Source organism: Pempheris klunzingeri, chromosome 9 (assembly GCF_042242105.1).
Source record: "Pempheris klunzingeri isolate RE-2024b chromosome 9, fPemKlu1.hap1, whole genome shotgun sequence".
NCBI classification, from domain to species: Eukaryota; Metazoa; Chordata; class Actinopteri; order Acropomatiformes; family Pempheridae; genus Pempheris; species Pempheris klunzingeri.
In genome coordinates this window covers 4,664,668-4,684,858 of record NC_092020.1, presented here as the reverse complement: position 1 = coordinate 4,684,858, position 20,191 = coordinate 4,664,668, and the positions used below count along the sequence as shown (strand labels likewise).

Sequence of the window (20,191 nt, the reverse complement as noted above, 5' to 3'; positions counted from 1 at the left end):
AATCATGGATCACCTCGGGAAAGAGCATCTGTGTAGGTAGCAGGGTGCAATTGCTTTCTGAAGTGTGATCATTAGTCAGTTTATCCCATGACAGATTAGTCTGGTGGTGTTTGAAGATGCTGGATGGCCCTTCACAGATGCACACTGATTGCCATCCTCCCCCATATGTATCCAGAAACACCCCACCTGTCTCTTCAAAGGAGTCCGTTCTCGCTCCATTACAAAGACCAGATCACAGGTCCCATTAGTCTAACCTTAGTCTACTTCTGTCTGAATGTCATTGACCAGGAACTGCACCCCACCTCCCTCCCCTCCCTGTCTGTCTGTCTCTCTCTCTCTCTCTCTCTCTCTTTCTCACTCTCATACACACCACTGCAGCACAGGTGGCATGATATCTTCAATTCTGAGTTGGGATAGTGAGGGGAAATTAGACTGGAGGAGAGAGGGAAGTGAGAGACAGGTTGAGGAGGAGGAGGAGGGAAGGGGGAGTGAGAAAGAGAAAGCGAGGAAGCAAGTTCGGGAGATGTGTGCGCAGAGAGAAAGAGATAGAGAGAAAGAAAGAGAGAGAGAGAGAGGGGAGAGAGGCAGTGAGGAGATTGCAGCACGACGGCTGGAGGGCTCCCAGCATAAAGCAGGTCTTTGAAAAGGGCAGACAAAGAGAAAAGGTCTCGGCCAAATACCTGAAAGAATGTTGAGAGGAAAGAGGAGCGCGGCAAGAGGGAGATAAGGCAGTTAGCCGCACACTGAGGCAGCTCCTGTGTCATTGGATCATGTTACTTCTGCTTGCATGTGTGTGTGTTTGCATGCGCTCATCTGTGCGCTCGTCCATTTGAGCGCCGAGGTCGATACCGGCCCTGCCGACATTCCGGAGTGGTCTGTCTGCGTTCATGGTCCAGTGAGGTCGCTGACAAAGCCGTGACGGGCGAGGCTGTGTGTGGCGCCTCCAGGGCGAGCTCGGCTTGGTTGGTTCGACAAAACCTGGACCACAGACGTGAGCCACAGCATCGGGCCAGACTGCAGGGTTAAAGAGGGATAACAAATTCTCAATATTTCTGTTAGACTCGGGAGAATTCTGGTTCCCATGCGTAGCTTTTTCAAGCTCTTCTCCTGGGCTTCAAAGCATCTTAAGAGGGGCATCTGCTTTGAAAGTGATTTTCAAGTCTGGGCTTTATCTGTGTGTGGGAAATCACCCTCTAGCTATTTTGTAAGCTTAGCTACCTTTGAATAGACTAACAGAGCCTTAGGATAAAGGGATCTACTGAGCTACCGTAGCAACAAACCCAAAAGAGGTGCAAACCAGCTTCTCTCTGTGTTGGTGTGGAAACGACAACAAATCTTTCAGGATATTAGGAGTGGATAATACGAGTATCGAAACAAATCTAAGCAGTTATTAGTTGTGATTGAGGTCTGATAGCAATTAGTCTCGCTCCGGCACACAGACTGACTCCTCTCTAATGATGTCATTGACCTTGTCACCTCCCAGAGGTCAAAGTGTCCATGTTAAACCATGCGGAATGGTTCCGTGTTTAGACTACAAGGGCCTGTCCGTCCAAATGGTGATGGATCGCTTCTTTTTGCCTCTTGTGGTGTGTGTTGCATCAGATGATACGGGTCTCAACATGATACGCAGTTGATTAAATCAATACTCCAAGGAAATGTGTGGTGGGCTCCATTTCAATCCAATAACACAGGGGCTTTAGATGTGCGTGTGTGTGCACGTGCCTGCACATATATAAGTGTGTCTACCCTTGAGGCGCTTTTGCCCAGTACACAAAATAAAGGACAAGGACATTGTGTTTGTTTGCAATATGCTTTTGAAATGAGGTCATCAATAGTAAATGCACGCCTTTAAAAAGGTATCATGATCATGTGCAACATGTGAAAGCAGAAATCTCTTTCATATCAGCAATGACAGACCAGATGATCGCGGCCATTTACTGCCCCAGGTTCGTAAATCATAAAGGAGAGATAGAAAATGACAGACAGGCCAGGAGGCTCATGGAAAAAAGCAGGGCCCATTTTTCTATTTTTCTTTGCTTCTTTATTAGATTTGTTTGTCGAGAAGAGTCCAGCTGCTACTGAGGCAGAAAACTGAATGGGGCTGGTGGACAGATGAAGGACGGTGGATCTGGATCTAGAATAGCAGCTATGAAAGAATTTCCGCCCATATGGCCACAGCGCTCCGTGTTTTGTCATGGATTGTTAGGAGGACAGGTGCTGCCCTTAGGCTGTGCACATTAACAAATGCATGCACGCTGTTCATCGCAGCGTTCGCACACAAACACAGCAAAGCATCGCAGGGAACAGGACAAGGAAAATAATTTGTGCTATTTTACTGCCTACCTGTTTTCTCTCCTTCTGCCTCTTTTTTTTCTCTCTGTCTCACCCCAGCAGTGACCCGTAGCAACCCCCGGTCTAATGACCGCCGCAGTTTGACACTCATTAAAGGTGGTCAATTAACCAGAGGGCCCGGAGTCACTTTCATTAGACGGCTTGTAAAGGCCTATTTTAGTCTAGCTTTAAACACAATGGGGGGGGGTGTAGGGGGTGGGCGCAGACATGGGGTACCTGGACCTCGGGTGGTTGTAGTTGTAGACGTACAAGAGGAGTAGGTTTAAAACCTGCAAGAGGAAGACAAAAGAACCTCTGGAGAGTCATTTGTTTTGTTTGTTATTTGTTTTGTTGAACTGGATTCTGTTGGTGTTTTATGGAAACAAACTCAAATGGTGAAAAACAGTGAAATTGCTGAACAGAGCACAGAAAATGAGATCTCATGAGAGGGAAGATGAAAAACAGAGCCATCTGCTCTGAGGGTTGGCTCTCTAAAGACGATCTGGTCTCATTTCAATCCTTTGTATCGCTCCTCTACAGTAAACCAAGGGAGAGAGTTTTTTTTCTCCTGATGGTTTCAGTGTAACGTTTCACCAAAGGCTTGTGCTACGAGGAAGACTTCACACAGTACTCAAAGTATTAAAAGTATTATAGTAAATGGTGAAAGAGACATCTTATTGTATAATTAATCCGTCTAGGGTAAACTATAACTCTCACTCTCTCCACCAACTAATGAGAAGGGAATGATCCTGTTTTAATAGCCCAATGTAATGCATGAAAAACCTGTTCACTTATACAGTATGTGGTGACAAACGACAGCACGAACACCGAGGCCAACGACTGGGTAAAACATCTGTGACGACCGCTGAAAAAGTTGTCTAGAAACTTCTTGAGGCATGCAGCCTACTGAATATGCGCAGTAGTGCTCATTAGAGGTCATTAGAGGTGCAGGTTTGGTTCCACATTTCCCGTTCCATTACCGTGTGTCCCATGTCTGTTTATCATTATGAGTAATACCCGAGTGGATCCCAGAAAATGCACAAGCAGCACCGATCAAGAGGGAAACACACAAGTAAAAAACATGCAGTAACACCAGTGAGTTGGAGGTGAAGAAGAGGAAAGATACGTCCCTCACTGAGGTGAAAATGAAGCTAAAAGAAAAATAACGTAAAGACGTCAAACTTTGCGGTACCTCTTGCGTCTTGGCCTCCGTCATGCAAATTGTGGACAAGAACGACAAGAAAGTGAGCACTGTTAAGTGTATTACATGTGATTGACTGTTACGGTTCAACTGACTTCAGACAGGAGCATCACTACAACAAAAACAGCAAAATAACATTATTATTACGACGTTATTAAACATTATGTGCATAAGATGGATAATAACAGTATGGTGTATCTGACATGATAAACGTTCTTAGCAGAAGAATGCCATTTTTAGTAGCAATTTTAATTAAGGGGTTTGTCAGGTTCAGAGAATAGATGGGTCTCAGGTCTTTCTCCTCCTGGAGAGGAGGGCAAAAACGGGGCTGGGTGAGTATATTTTTACAAACCGTCAGATGTGACCGGATCTCGGAAAGAAATTCCAGGGTCCGTTCAGGTTTGCGTCCGTCATTTTGAGAAAAATGCTTTTTGGACCTCAGTTTTTTTCCTGCTGCAATACCACTAGTGGCCACTAGTGCCATTTTCATGCCTTATTGGTCAACACACGCTCAAGAATGGTGGCCATCAACGCACAAGTACTCCTTGTTCAACAAGCTGTATGACTGTACATCCTTTAATTTAAGTTAATGCTCTGAATCTCGTGCACTAGTTGGGAAGTTTTGCTTTTTTCCCCCCATCATCATTTTTCAGGTGTAGAATTAGTACCCCAAGCAATAATTTCCCAAAATGATGTGACTCTTGGATAACCGTGTTCTCTCTCTAAATAATTTCAGTCTGCAGTGATTACTCAAAGGGGAACAGGAAACCAAAATCCTCCAGGTCATTAATTCTCTACAATAAACAAGTATTATTATTGCAACTAAGCTTTTATTTAGGTAGCAAACGATAAATCTTATAAAAGATGCTTAAAACATTTCAGTCTAATTCACATTGACATTAACTGAACAGGAGTTATGCACCTTATCAGTAAAGGCAATAATCCACATTTGTAGGACGAGGGGAAAAAAATACAGAATATTTGACCTGATCTGTTTCTGACATAAGCATTTTAAATAAATATTTACGGCTGCATGTGCATGTTTGAAAATATAATTGCTAGTGCGCGGTGGGGACTGTTTTCCCCATTGTGTATGCTTCATGCTGTAACATATCTTAGTGTGAATGTATCTGGTTCTAGGCAGAACGTGTCTCCTGGTCCCAGGCCTCTGGAGTCATCAGCCTGTGAAGGTCAAGTCTGATTCTGAAAGAGACAAGGCAGATTGGCATGGAAATGGAATCTGCTGTCTCTGTGCCAAACGTCCAGACTGACTGACTGCCCTCAGCCTCTCATCACATCCAAGTCTATCCTCTCATCGCACCGTCCACTCCTCCTCCTCTCGCAGCCGCCTCTGCATACCAATACGAGAATAACACAGTGGAGGAAGAGCGCTGAAATGGGCCTTTTTAATAATCACGATGTCAAACAATGTCTGCATGAACGGGAAACATGAATCCAGCTGTTAGTTGCAGCAAGGAACCATCTGCTTAAAGCAGAGCTGTCTCTTCTCATTGCTTCCTTGCATATGGCAGATTTAGCCTTAAGCCATTTTTAAGCAGTTATTTTGTAATGAAACAAGAAATGCACTTATTGAGCTAATGGGTTCATAAGCAGCCGCTACTAAGAGATATTGTTCAAATGTTTATTATATCTTTATGAGAGAAGTCAAGTTAGATGAGTTGTATGAGACCTAATGTGTGTGTGTGTGTGTGTGTTCTGCTGTTGTATGTAATGAGCATGCGCTTTTGATATGAATGAGTGCAGTGAGGCGTGAGATGAGTATGTGCCTGCTGGTATGGAACAAGTCCTTGCACTTCTTGTGTGTGTATGATTTTGTGACTGGACTGTGTATGTGTGTGTGTGTGTGTGTGTTTGTGTGTGTGTGTGTGTGTGTGTGTGTGTGTGAAAGAGAGAGATAGACAGACAGAGAGAGAGAGAGATAGAGAGAGAGAGGGAGGGAGGGAGTGTTCATTGGGCTGAAATGGGTCCCTGCCCTTCATGAATATTCAGTTACCCCCCGCGTTTCCACTGATGTCTCACTGATGTCAGCTTGCGTGTGGGAAAACTAGTTGCCCCAGTAACAATGCTCCCCCAAAGCTGTTCTTACTGCTGCAAAAAAAAGGGGAGATGTGTACTGAAGTTCCTCCCCACAACCAAAAGTGTGCTGATCTGCAGCCAGTGATAAAGTACGGCAGAGTGAAATCTTCTTGATCTCATGTGGCACCCTTTAAAACTAGGCCAGCACTTGGGTCACATGTTTAGGTCAGTCACCCTTCACTGAGGGATTCTCTAATGCATCCTGTCAACCACTGTGCAGCCGCAGCATCGCTGGGAACACAAAGGCATGTCTGCACCCGCTCATGATGCTTCCTGACTGCTCTTCTCAGTATTAATTTCTCAGCTGGGTATTTGCTGTGAATTTGTCTGTTAAGCTGAAAAGCTCCGATATAAAAGCTCTGTTTTGCTCTCTTCAAGGCGGGTGACATTGAGAGATCCTTCACTGCTGCACCGAATGAGAGATGTTATTATTCTGACACTGTCATTGTCAAACAGGCTTGCAGACACACACACATGCCCGCATGCGCGCACGCACACACACACACACACACACACACACACACACACACACACACATACACTCAGCATCCACCATCTCTGCCCCCACAGATGTTGCCCAGTATTTAGGTCAGTTAGTTTGCAGATGGGTGGTCAGCAACGCTTGCATTAGCTTGGGTTTCCAGGAACTGATACAATAGGCCAGTCAATTCTCAGCGGCCACCCCGGAGAGGCCGGAAGTGCAGCTCTTTATAATCATAACGGACGGTTTTCGCTTACAGATACCAAACAGCATTAAGGTCTGGCTAATGACTATAGCTGCAAGATTTAGATTGCGGTGAAAATCCAGTGTAGTGATGTTTACTTGTACTGTGGCTTTGAAGAGATGAATGATCACATGACCACGTAGTACTTACAGTGTGTTACTATTACTGTCCGCTGCTTACTACAAGGGCGATACTGCTACCATTACTACTACTACCACTGGGAGCATTATTATTAAGCACTTTTCCTTTAAGAAGTTTGGTTTTATTTTAGCATGACTTGTACTTGTTTATTATTGAATTTCAGCTCTTTCACAGCACATAATGTCAACACTATGCATAGTATGTATATATTTAATTCAATATTCTCAAGTTTTAATCCAATATTTTTTGGCATTTGCACATTATTGTCAGGTTTTCACTCAATATTCTCAGCCATTTGTTCAATGTTCTCAAGTTTTTGTGCAATATTTTCTGTTACATGTTTAAATATTTACAGCTTTCCATTCGGCATTCCCATTTTCTGATTCTCAGGTTTTCATTTTGTATTCTCAAGTTTCCTTTGAAAGATTCTTAAGTTCCAGTTCAGTATCCTCTGGATTTAGTTCAATATTCAATAGTCTGATTTTTATTTAATATGAACATATAGGTTATTGTATAGGTTTTCATTCAGTCAATATTCTCAAGTTCGTCTCGATCAATACTTTGTTCAGTATTCTTAAGTTTCCATCAATTTTCTCATTAGTCAATATTTTCTGGGTCTCATTCGATATTCACAAGTTTCCATTTGCTGTTCTCGTTTTGGTCAATATTGTCATTTAATGTTTTTAAATGTCCATAGAACTGTCTTGGGTTTCCCTTCAAAGATTTCTGGTGTTTGTTCAGTATTCATCCGGTGGTTTCAGGTTCTCAGTCAGTGTTCTCAGGTTTTCATGTAGAGGTTTCAGGTCAATAATGCCATGTAACATTTCCTGAATGGTATGCCACTGACGTACACAGCACCTTTAATTGTAATTTAAAAATTTGGGAACTTTAATTTACTTCTTGAGCTTTGCCAGACGTGCCTGAGTTTTTCATCCTTCACCCAGCTGTCAGTCAGCCTAGGCCAGGACACAAATCCTTGATGTTACTTAAAACAAGTTGAAAATACAGTGTGATAAACACAAACAATGCATAAAGAAGGAGAAGGCCATTACTCTAAAGTACAAATGTGTGTCTGTATTCGCAGGGGTGACTCTTTTGTAGTGTTAAACATCAAGAGCAGTTTGAGTGAAAGGGGGGAAATGAGAGAGACAGAAGGAACCAAAGCTTCAAGGCATAATACTGTAATTGGAAAATTGTGCAAATGCGTTTTGGAGTCATGTTATATAAATGGCCAGCAGAGATAATGCCTGAGATACGAGGCATGGCCTAATTGAGAGAAGGAGATGGAGGAGGAGAGGGGTGGTGATGCTGAGGGAGCGAATGAAGTGTGGGTTTTAAATTGGGTGAAGGAAATGTGGATGGAAATGGGATGTTTTCAAAGATGAGGGAGGGAGGGAGAGAGGGAGGGAGGGAGAGCTGTTTCTCTTTTAAGGGGAGGAGGGAAAGAAAGAAAGGGAATAATTCCCACTTTCTTTCTTGGTCTCCACACCTGTGACCCAGCAGCCAGCCGCCCCGGCTATTTCACCCACAAGTGTGTGTGCGTTTTTTATGTGTGCAAGTCTCGTAGGTTCTCGCACTCTCTGTATGATTGATGAGTCGCGGTCAGACCTGGATCCCTGCCATGGCCCAGGCCTGATCAGGCATGTTCTGGTCATAACAATGCCATCAATATGTGGCTGACGGCTGTGTGTGTGTGTGTGTGTGTGTGTGTGTGTGTAATGAAACATAAAAAAGAAGCATACCATAACCCAAGAGAATCAAGATGCTTTGGTGGGATTTCCATTTCCTGCCCCTCTGAGGGATTAAAGAGGAACGTTGTTTAGATATAGTTCCCCCCATTGATTGGAATTTGAATCACATTAATTAGCCTTTCATGAACGATCCACATGTTACTGTTTGACTAATGAACTCTCCTTTCGTGGTTTTTCTTCTCTTAGTTTCTGTTTCTTTGTGCCCTCTCAGGTTTCCTGTGTAGCGCTACGATTGACCAAAAATCTGTTTGATATTTGATGAGTAGCATTTGATGAAAGGCATTAGTGGGCCTGCATTATTTATGAATGGCGAGTGATGCATTAACTCATTAAATATGTATATGTGCATTACATGAGAATGAACATGTCCCATAGCATGTCATATTGATTCTGGTGTGAGTTACGAGTCCCCTGCACGATCCATATAAAAACACATTAGGAGGTGGCATACCAAAACGCTTAAGAGCTATATTGACGGACTCTCCCGCCGGATGCACGGTCACAGTTGAGAAGTTGCAGAGTTCTGAACTCGCTTGCTTCAACAAATCAAGGGTGGTGTCTGCACATGCAGCAGATTTTGTGTGGGAGTGGAGTGTGTGAAATAACGTGAGGGGAAACTAAGATGCGGTGCCAACTTACACTCTTAAAGGAATCATACTAGTGTTATTGAATTCTTTCCCTCATCTGGTTAGCTATCACTTTACGTCTTGCACTGACAACTTTATTTTCCATCCGTGGCTCCTTTACAAGCTCTAATGCCCTCGTGGCCTCGTCACAAGTGAAAATAGCTTGTCTTACAGGCACTGATTTAGTAGAAAACAAAATGATAAGTAAACTATGTTAATGCAAAAGCAGTTGGTGATCATCTGAGGCTAACAACCAACAATGCAAACTAAAAACGAATTACTGAGCAAAAAAAACCCCATTAATCTATACTCCCTCACCTTAAACGACACTATGCTCATTTACTTTACATCAGTCTGAAAGTAATTACTATGGTGGCCACACGCTTTGAATTTGTATTATGTAATTTTGTCAGCCTAAAAATAAAGCTCAACATCATTTCATGAATAAAAATGCAAGTTTGCTCTGCCTGTAGGTCTCAGTGCCTCACAAGTGTCTCTATAATAATCTCCAATGATTTACTCCTCTTTCCACATTACAAACTGTTAGAAAAAAAAATGAACTGGAAAAATGCTTCCTTGGAAGTTCTTTTCACAATTAGCATTCATGGTCATGGATGAAAATGAGTGTAAGTTAAATTGTTCCCAAGCCACCTCAAACTGCTGCCAGCTGTTGCTTTCCCAGGTGACTTGTTTCATCTATAAAGACATGTGAGCCATCGTGTTACACGATATAAAAAAAAAAAAAAAACAATGTGTGGAATTATACATGCTCATGTCAAGTAAAAGCTCATGAGAGTGTTTCAGGTTTGTGCAGTTTAAAAATGCACTCGTGTTTAAATATGCAAATGGCGTGGGGTCTAAGCATGCAAAAGCTAAAACACTGCCATGTAAATGGATGGAAATTAATTAAGATAAAAAGACAACCCTTGATAATCATTGTAAGCTGCTAAGGTCTTCTAGTGATGCAGCAATATTTGGGTGTATACATGTAAATGTCGCATATTAAAAAAACCCAAAAAACTCCTCAGCTGTTGAATCTACTGCACAACTCAAGCTAACATTTGATTTAATAAGGATATAGAGCACATGCCAAAAAATGAGGAGTATAAATGCTGCAGTGCATGCTGCAATAGTAATACTTCCTTATTTTTGTGATGTTGACTCTGTTGTAGAACAACAGAAGAACCCTGTGGCAAATGCACACACACACACACACACACACACACACACACACACACAGAGGGAGAGAGAGAGACATACACAGAGAAACATGCAGTCACACACAGTAGCTCAGTGGGGGGAAGGTTTTAATAAACCCACAGTAACGTGGATCTATGGGGGCGTCTCGGGACCGAGCCAGGAAACCAGATGAACGTACCTGCCCTGGGGCACAGAGAGAAACAGCGAGGGTGGGAGTGGGGGAGCGGGGGGGAGCCAGAGAAGCCACAGGCACATTATGTCTCTCATTGCCCTGACTTTTTCTCTCTCCTGCCATCAGTCTCTTCACTCGCCCACTCCGTCTCTGCTCACATCATCAGCCACACTAAAGCCATGCCCATAAACACTGATGTGTTTGTCAGAGAAAATGCCCAATCACTCTAATAACATTTCATGCCATCTCTGCTTTCACCAAGGACTTGGAGTTTGTTCCTCAGTTGGCTTAACGCAGACTGTAATTTCAGACAAACGCAATGGAAATGCAGAGTGCAGCCAATCAGATTTAATCATGTATGAAGAAATGTAATTTTGGAGGACACCAGGGCAGAGCGGGTTGATATGGGTATTAGTTACTATGCAAAAAGGCGTGTCCATACTCCCCGAATATGAATTTATGAAGCCTGCTTGTGATTTCAATCTGACTAATGTATCAGAACAAACCCATCTGTGCAGCACTGACCCCTGAGGTGAGGGTTTGAGGGGGTGCGGGGGGGTTGCTGTGAGCGTGGGCGACTGCTTTATGCTCCTGCCATGAACCAAGGTGGTCAGTGAGATGGGAAATGAACTCTTTTTACCCACATATGTAAAGCTTGAAGGAAAAAAACGAAGAAGAAAGAAAGAAAGGAAGAAAGAAAGAAAGAACATCACTCAAGAACAAGAACAAGCTCCATGGGAAAAATTTTATTTATCAATATGCGGTAGTTTCCAAACTGGTGGAACGTTATTTCCATTGTAGCTGGTGCCAATAGGTTACGCTGAGAAGCGGCGAAAAAGTGAATGGCAGAAAAATAAAATAAAATAACAAAACTTGACAGTTATGATTCAAACAAAGGGAAACAAATTCAACAGGTTTTGCTTACACATGCACATTGAAAAATAATACTGTGGCTTTGAACAATAGCAGAAATCAACCTACAGTGAGGCTCAAACCATGAGCAACATCCTTGTGCTAAATTAGGAAAGGAGGGAGAGAGCAACTTTAAAACAAAGGACCGCCTGGGAGATAATGAGTGGTGTAAACCGGATGATTTATTGGTGAGCGCAGGACGGTCACACTCTCATACGTGGCCCCCTTTTTCTCCTTTCTCTACCCCTCTCTCTCTCTCTCTCTCTCTCTCTCTCTCTACGCCTCTGTCTGGCCCGATAGACATATTAAAAACTGAGAAAAGATTAATCTTTCTGGACCAAAATGTTTTTGTTACATCTAATAATGGAGTAGAAGGTGTAGGTAACTCAAAGGCAGTGGAATAACACAGTCTTCATATGCAGAGTTAAGTGCTGTTTCCAACAGAGAAGGGGACTTATCATTTATAGTTTCAATGGTCTATCCATTTCAAAGCCGCTTGGTGACAAAGCTTCAGTCCTGAACAGTTTCTGAGCAACTAGAATCCCGTTGAATGGCGATGTAAAAACTCTGAACCCCATTTTTTTTTAACACGTGTGGTAACAAAGACTTTTTGACAATACTGGATGCTGCGAAAAAGACAGCTCATGTGTCCGTTGCAATATTCAGTTTAACTCTAAAAGAAAAGAAAAGAAAAACATATTGCAAACAGAGACAAAAATGCAAGGATTCATACAAAACACACTTTAAAAAGACAGCTATTTACAAACATCCTCCATTACAAAAATCTAATCTTAAATTTTTCTTATGAGCAGTGTTCAGGTGAAATTACATCTTAAATTGGGCTCTATCCATATATTTACATTTCTCTCTCTCTCTTTTTCATTTTTTTTTCTCTTCCCCAAAATTTGAATAACATTAAGTGGTCACTAGAATGAATAAAAATGAGATATGGTTTGTGGTAATTTGGTAATGACTCCCTTGGCTGGTGTAGGTGAGTGGATGCGCACCGATCCGAAACAAAAATATTTGATCTAGATGTGTTTCACAGAGGGCCACTGAGGGCTGCATGCTGAGTTAAAACACAGGACCACAAAAGCACGAGCAGCTGTTTAGGTTGTTAACTCTGAGGTTAACGACACGCAAAAGCCACTGGAGTCTTCCCCGAGTCTTCCAGCTGGGCTGCCTTTTAACTCAGCAGTGTATATCCATGGATGGCAATAGTATGTGGCAACGGATGATAGGTGTGTCTGCCGGTGAATAAACATTAACTGGCAGTCTGACCGTTTGACTGGAGATAAACCTGGACCCGTCAGTCTCGGTGCGTCTGTGCGTGTGTGTGCACATGTGCGTCAAATGTCAGCTCGTGCCTGCGTGCTGAGGAATAGCTGTCCTTATCTGCTCCCCTCTCCTCTCACACATCATTAACTGGCACTGCGGCGCTCCGTACTTTGGCAGACACACTGTTTGGAGCACCTAGTTCCAGTCCCAAAACAAGTCTGTTCAGCTGCTAGACCACAATAGCATTCACAAACACACACATACACGCGCAGGGGGGGGAAAAAAATGCAAATATAAGCACAAATAAGCACTCACACATAGGAGCACCTATATGCGCACACAGACAGATCCGAGCGCCCCACCATCACCACCACCACCACCACCCTCACCAAAAAAGCGAGCTTCGGTGTGCACACGTGCGCACATCCAGCTGCAGTAAATCCTGTGTCGGTGCCGCTGCCCTGGGCTGTGTGATAGCTGAGCTGCAGTGTCCTCGCTGGCTGAACACCTTGACTGTGGAATATTCTGCACAGCATTTTTATTCACAGCACAACTGGTGAGAGGATGGAAAAATTAATGCTAAACTACCTCCACCCCACCACCCCACCGCCCCCCTCCCACATCTCACCCATCACCACCCCCCACCCCATCCCCATCCCCATCCCCATCCCCATCCGCACTGCCATCTTCCTCTCAGGTTAAAGCCAAGTCACAGGAACATTTTCTCCTTTATCCGCCGCTCTCGCTCTCTCTCCTCCCCGGCTGGTCAGTGTGGGCACGGAGATGGCACATAGATTAGTCACACGCTGGCGACGCCACTGAATGCGCACTCCACTGACTCATCTACAGATGGCAGCCAATTGGCATCAGACAATACTGTATCTTAATGTTCAGTCATAGCTCGCCGTCCAACTTATATATAGGGCATCATACCTATGTAGGCCAGCCAATGAGTACTGACAATCCAACCGACGCCCACCTCGCCCAGGCAGCAGGCACCAAACTCACTGTTTGATGCTTACACTGTCGCACCAAAAGCCAGAACAAACAAATACCAACCTGCCTTCTATCTTAAAAACCATCGTCCTGAAAGCTCATCAAGCCTTAAATCAGTGCCAACTGGAGCACTGTAGGTGTTTTGTAAGATCTAGGGCTTGTCTGTCTGTCTGTCTGCCGGCATGTCAGTCAGTCTGTCTTGTTTTGGAAGCTAACAATACAGTAACTTGGTGTTCCTAAGCCAATAAGCCCAGATATAAGACAGGTCTGGACATGCCCAAACACACACACACACTCATAGGAGGACACACCCTCAAATACACACAAGTAGGTCATAAATACCAGTCCAATGGTGAAGCTCATATCAGACCAGTGGAGAAGGGAGTATTCTCAGAAACACACACATACACATCTCGACATCAACAGTCCAGGTCAAGGTACGTTCTGGGGATAAAACATGAGCGCAATGGATGACATGGGTGGTGAGATGATGGAGTAATAATGATGATCTATTCAACTCTATACATTGTGCACTTGTAGGAAAAGTCTAACAAAATACAACTGCTTTGTGAACTGAATCAGGGTTCGAGGAAATCCTCCATCAAAAATAGTGAGTAAGGCAAACATCAGAGGTGCGAAGGGAAAGGAACACATTATTTCACACACTGTGTCTGATACCTGAGCTATCTGGAGAGTTTCCTGGCCCAGCACGGAGCCCTGACTAACACACACGCACACAAGCACGCAGAGACACACACACGTTTTATGCTTGCACACAAACTGCAGGCTGAGTGGCGTCCGGGGCCTGTGTCTGCCTGTTTCCTGGCTAGTGTGCTGGGATGGTGTGTTTAATTGGGTGTAGCGCAGACTGTACTTCAGGGAACTGAGATAAGTTATATCCTGCCCGTTAAAGGGGACAGCGAACCAGGAAGCTAGAGTTCCATCTGTTGGTTCGATCCAGCCCCGCCCCCCGTCAGAGCACAGTGGGGAGGTGTAGAAGGTGGCAGGTGAGGGGAGGAGGAGTGGGGGGCATTGGGAGTGGGAGTGGGGGTGGGGGGATTGTCGCACAACTCAAACAAACAGAATAAACCTCTCTCATCAGTCAGCTCACAAGCCCGCTGGTTACTGGTCAGTGCGTGTCTCTCCAGATTTGTGCAGCAGGTGGTAGAAATAACACGGGCTTGAAGAAGCATCAAGTCCCCAAAATGCAAAGGAAAGTGTTCTTCCCAAGAACATAAATCAAGCGCTCCTCTCGTTCTCTCTCCTGACTGTGTTGCTGGCTGTGTGGAGCGTGTCAGACTTTGTAGTAGATGTTGGCAGGGCTCTGCGGGGGCATCTCCTGGACAATGTAGACGGGGTGGCCATAGTCGCCGCTCACCTTCTCATAGTGAGGGCAGTAGTTGTTCTCTGTCCGCAGCGGAATGATGATGTCACTGGGCTCCGTACCAGCCGTGCCCCCGGGCAGCTTGGGATTGGACAGCGTGCTGAGTGACAGCGCCGAGGGGCGGGGCTGGGAGTGGGCGTTTTTCCTGGAGCGCTTGCGCATCTTGATGAGCAGGATGACGAGGAGGAGGATGAGCAAGAGGAAGATGATGCACCCGGCCACGATGGCGGAGAACACGGCCACTTTGGAGCCGAGGATGCCGTCCGAGGTTGCAGAGGAACCAGACTGGTCCTGATTCATGTGGTCTGGAGAGAGAAATAAAAAGAGAGAGAGCTTAGAGATTGTGCAAAAAATATTAGGAAGGGATGCAGGGTCAGAGAGGGGGAGGGTAGCGTGCTTTTATTTTTGCTGAAGGGAGGGCAGTCTGACTTTTTTGAAGAAGAAGTTAGGCCCCTTTCTTTTTTTCCTGACCTCATATTTCTATTTTATAGTTGTAAGATTTATAATATCAAATGGGGTACAAAAAAAACCATCAAAAAGATGGTTTTCATGTGGTGCCCTTCAGCACAGACCTGTTACCTGTTCCTGCTTTACTCATTTGGAGTTTGTTTAGCAGCTCGTTATTTAAGAATGGCTGGATTTTTCCCCATTTTGTTAAATAATTGTCTAATAATCTTATCATTTCTGAGGCATTGGACGGAGGACACTGCAGTTTTTTTTCTTACAACAGATTGCTGAACATTTAGCGGCGTAATAACATTTACAGTAAGCCAGTCCTGTCTTGCGCAGACCTCAGTGTTCTGTGCCTAAATCAACTATGATCACATGCCCGTTTGTTGTTTGTTTTACATGACTAACAGCCCCATTGATGTAATCTAATTAAATTAGCTCAATCAAAATAGCCTCTCAATGAAAACTGCAGTCATCACTCAACATAACAAAGATTCCTGCTCGGATAAGATTGAGCCCGGCCAACTTGTATGACATGCCGAGGCCACATTTGTATGGCAAAGGCCAAGAGAGATATGGAAAAAAAAAAAAAAGAGGAGGGCATATCTGAACATCTGATTTTATTTTATCCTTTTGTCTAAGGGGTTCAGGAAGGGGGGGGGGTTGGCTGTTACTGGATGAGAGAGAGAATGACTGGCTCCTCTGGTGACTGAAATCTGAGAAGAACCAAATCTGTTTTCCATGTATGCATGCAGCTGCTGCCAAAGAGCAGCACTCACCTCCTCCCACCACCACCACCACCTCTTCACTGTCCACGAACACCCCCACCCCCAGCCCCCCACCCCACAGGCACACAAAAGCCCCATACCTCCGGAGACTGCCATCCCCACTAATGACTGTGTCTCCGCACTCGGCTGACCACCCTGCACTTAACCATTTATTGAGGGGGGGATAACTGCACCTTACGTCTTATCATGACTACATGACATCACTGAAGGCTACTGATTCCCGCCTTATCGGTGAAATCAGAGGCGCAAGGAATTTTGTACATTCTGGGCGCTAGACTGAGCTGGAACGAAGCCGTCAGAAATTTCATTCCTGAAATATCAGCCCCTCAAACCACAGTGACACGTCCTTCATTCCACCCTCCACTTCTTCACTTGACATAATCACTGATCTAACAACGTCAGACAGGTAGAAAGCCTGGATATAGGGAAAAGTGACATTAGGAAATCTTTTTATAGAGCAACTAATGTCAAATAAGCAATTATTAAATGAGGACGGCTTATCACATTGGGACAGGCAGAACAGTCTGTACTTGCAGGAAGTTCGTGGCATACAAAGTTGTGGAGTAAGTCAAAAAGTTGGGAAGTGGTCTCTCCTGTGGAAAGCAGCTATGAAAGGTGCTGGTGAAAACAAGAAACAAGGAGAGCCCTGAGCATTAGGGAGGCTCGAGTGACTTCTTCAATTATCTCTGCTTTTAATCTTCATTTATCTGCAATTCTAATGAGGTTTAAAAGGATATATAATAAAGAGGCCTGTCTTTGAGTCTCCTTGGGTGCAGCACACCCTTTGTACACAGTATCAATAAGTAAAGTGACTCTGGGTGAGCTGCATTTGTTTTGGGTGGGATCTCTTACTGTGTCATTGTAAACTGCGGGATTATTTTATTATGTACAACATTGGTTTTACATTTATTTTAGCATGTTGACCCCCCCCCCCCCAGAAATCAAAGGAATGCCTGAGGCATGAAAAAGCCATATGAAAGAGTACTTACTTAGAGATTTTTATTTTCTCTTTTCACGCTAATTGTGATTAATTATTGGCGGAACCCTTGAGGCTGTGAATATTCGTTTTTTACATTTCAAAAACCTTTATTTTACTAAAATATTTGCATTCCAAAGAGTAGAAAGCATTCTTTGAGGAGCCTGAAGCTGCAGTTTATGGGTATAATGTTGGTCTGCCAATCTGCTCACCAGGGTTTCCTGGACTTTCGGGTCCAATCTGATCCTGGTCAACCGGACCGGGACTGGACTCTGGTATGGCGTTGTCTTCTGGAGCGTCCGGGGCAGCGGGGTTCACTGCGTTTGGAACTGTGGGAAACAAAAAAAAAAAAAACACTCAGCCTTGGGAAGCTACATGCGCTGAATTACAATGACTTGTTCCTCTGCATCGGCAAGGATTATTTTTTATTATCTTTTGATATGTCTTTTATGCACAGAGAAGGTTATCTTTGCATGTGTTGAAAGCGTCTCAGAAGTGAAGATGAAAGCACAAAAAAGAGGAAGGACAAGTTTGCAAACGTCTGTGAAACACGCCAGTATCCCTGTCCCGGTCGTAAAAAATGAGCTCACATCTACATCAGCAGCTCCTTCAGCAAACACTCAGACAGGCATTTCCAACACTGACACATTCATGAGAGCATAAGCCACACACACACACACACACACACACACACACACACACACACACACATACATACATGCACACACATAAGCCCACACCTAGAATATTCTTACAATACACTTAGGCATGGCAGAATGAGGGTAAAGTAGTTATATATTAACTTTTTATTGTCTTACATTATTCATCACGTTAAAAGGCCATAATATGCCTTATTTATTGCTCTGGCTTTAACTCTGCCAGAGAGAGGCACACTTCTGATGGGGAGAGCATTGGAGGACAGGAAGAGAAGTGGGGAGACAAGAAGAAGAGAGGAGGGGGTTGCACAAGCTCTGAGAGGAACGCAAAGGAAACAGACAGTTTATCTGTCTGTCTGTTGTGATTTCAGCACACGCACTTTGAAGTCTTTGTGCGGTAAATACTGGCGGGTATGCGGCGTGGCTTTTACGAGGGCAGGGCCGGCAGACAGAAGACAGTTATAAACTATTACCGAGGCCGGTCCGATGGGTCCCACAGCACACTATCAGATGCCTCCCCGCTATCAGGCCTTATCTGCATCTGCCCGAAGGCCTGCTTAGGGCGTGTGAGTGAGAAATATAGAGGAGGGCATGTGGGGAGGCAATTTACATTTGAGTCTCTTGCGGCAGGTTTGTGTGGCATGTGTGTGGCTGTGAATGTGTGTGTGTGTGTGTGTGTGAGTGAAAAGGGCCTGACAGTCTAGCAGTCTATTTTCTATTTCCACCCCAGTTTGGCCCAGACTCGGGTATGGAAATGATTCGGGTGTGGGATGTCTGGGAGATATGAACAATAGAAAAGAGAAAAGAAAAGGCAGGGAAATACAGAAAGAGGAAAAACAAAGCGAGAGATAAATTCATGAGCAAATGGCACTTTTTTAGCATTTGGCGAACACAACTACAATTTTAACAAATTAATCTCCTCCTCTGTCTCTGTCTCCATGTCCAGACCACCGCATTGCTCCCTTCTGATTGCAGCAGTAGTGAACCTAGCCGTGAGCTGTTGTGCGCCGTCAATAATTGATGAGAGAAGACAGGAGTGAGAAGTGGGAACATTCACGTGTGGCAGAGGATATGAGAGGACACAGTGATCTGATTCACTCCATGCTTATAGCCTCGACACTGTGTGTCACTGAGCATGTGCAGGGAGCGTTCTAATGTTCTGACCCATTTTTCTGGGTGTACTGCTGACATTTCCCTTAGCTATGCAGACAGCAACTACCTCAGAACTGCCAGCCCGCCAGAAGGGGGGCGAAGTCGAGGGGAGAGAGGAGGAGTGAGAGTGAGGGAGACAATGATCGAGCGACAGAGCAGAGAGACGGCTGTGTTGAGAGAAGTAGAGGCAGCGAGAACGAGTGGGGGAGAGATGCGTGTGAGGCGGTGAGTCAACATATTTCTAATGAGCACGGTGACATGATGTGGTGGAGGAGAAAGAAAGCGCTGAACAGTGATGGATGTATAAAATATGGGCTTCCCGTATTTCACCTTCAATCAATTTTGCTTCCTTTTCACTTCAGGGCGCAACAATTCCCACGAACAGATGATTCACCGTGATTAGTCCCAGGAGGGTCTCAACAAAAAAAATGTAACATTAAAAGAATCTGCACGTGTTCACAATGGGATGAGTCACATATAATCCAAAGTGCAAAGGAGAGCGAGAGGACATATGGGAAGAGCTTGGGGACTTGGCCACAGGAAGTGTTGGCATTCAGCTGTAGAGACGGAGGGAAATGTGGCTTAAGCACAATAGCATCTGGGTTCAGAGCCAAGCGGAGCTCAGGTTTTTTGTGCTTGCTAGAACAACAGTTAGTGTGGCTGCAGAAGGTAGAGTCAAACAGTGATTGTTTTCATTATTGACTCATCTTTTAAGTGTTTTCTCATTTAATTGATTTAGCCTGGAAAATGGCAGAAAATAGTGAGCAACTGCCAGTGAGCAATTTTCAAGAGCCCCGGGTGACATTCTTAAATAACTTGTTATGTTTGACCAATAATCTCTAAGCCAAATATGTTCAATTATGATTAAATAAGAGGAGAAAATCAGAAAATGCTCACATTGCAGTCACTTTTTAAAAGCCTATTATATTGATACAGCTGAAATCATTTGTTAATTAGCTTCCCTTTGTCATATATGACTGTACACTGAAAATCTTTTAGAGCTTTTGCACCAAATGGTAATAACAATGGTGGAGGAAGTATTACCTTTACGTCATTTACATAAGCAACAATGACAATTTAGCACTGCATACGTACTCCTTTACAAGTAAAAGTCCTGTTACATACATGAGAGCACGTATTATGGCCCCCGTACGAGTTATAATGTGAGAAATGACATCACTGGATTATCACTACTGATGCATTAACTTTTGAAAATGTTCAAATATATGTTACTGTTGGGTTGTTTAACGATGCATCATCATCATTGATCATTTTTTTCTAACTATCTAATCTAATTCTAATCTTTTCTAACTAATGATAATAAATAACTCGTGACTAATATTGTCAAATGAATG

General features: G+C 44.0%; 1 protein-coding gene across 1 annotated transcript in view; it reads right to left on the bottom strand.

Moving 5' to 3' along the window:
* Positions 1 to 13,109: 13,109 nt before the first annotated feature.
* The window catches only part of efnb1 (ephrin-B1), a 54,999-nt gene continuing 47,917 nt past the window's right edge, over positions 13,110 to 20,191 (bottom strand). The window contains exons 4-5 of the mRNA XM_070836648.1: positions 17,241 to 17,357; positions 13,110 to 15,119 (exon numbers count right to left, since the gene is read on the bottom strand). Of these exons, the coding sequence (XP_070692749.1) occupies positions 14,725 to 15,119; positions 17,241 to 17,357 (512 nt within the window). The 3' untranslated portion in view covers positions 13,110 to 14,724. The remainder of the gene's footprint in view (positions 15,120 to 17,240; positions 17,358 to 20,191) is intronic.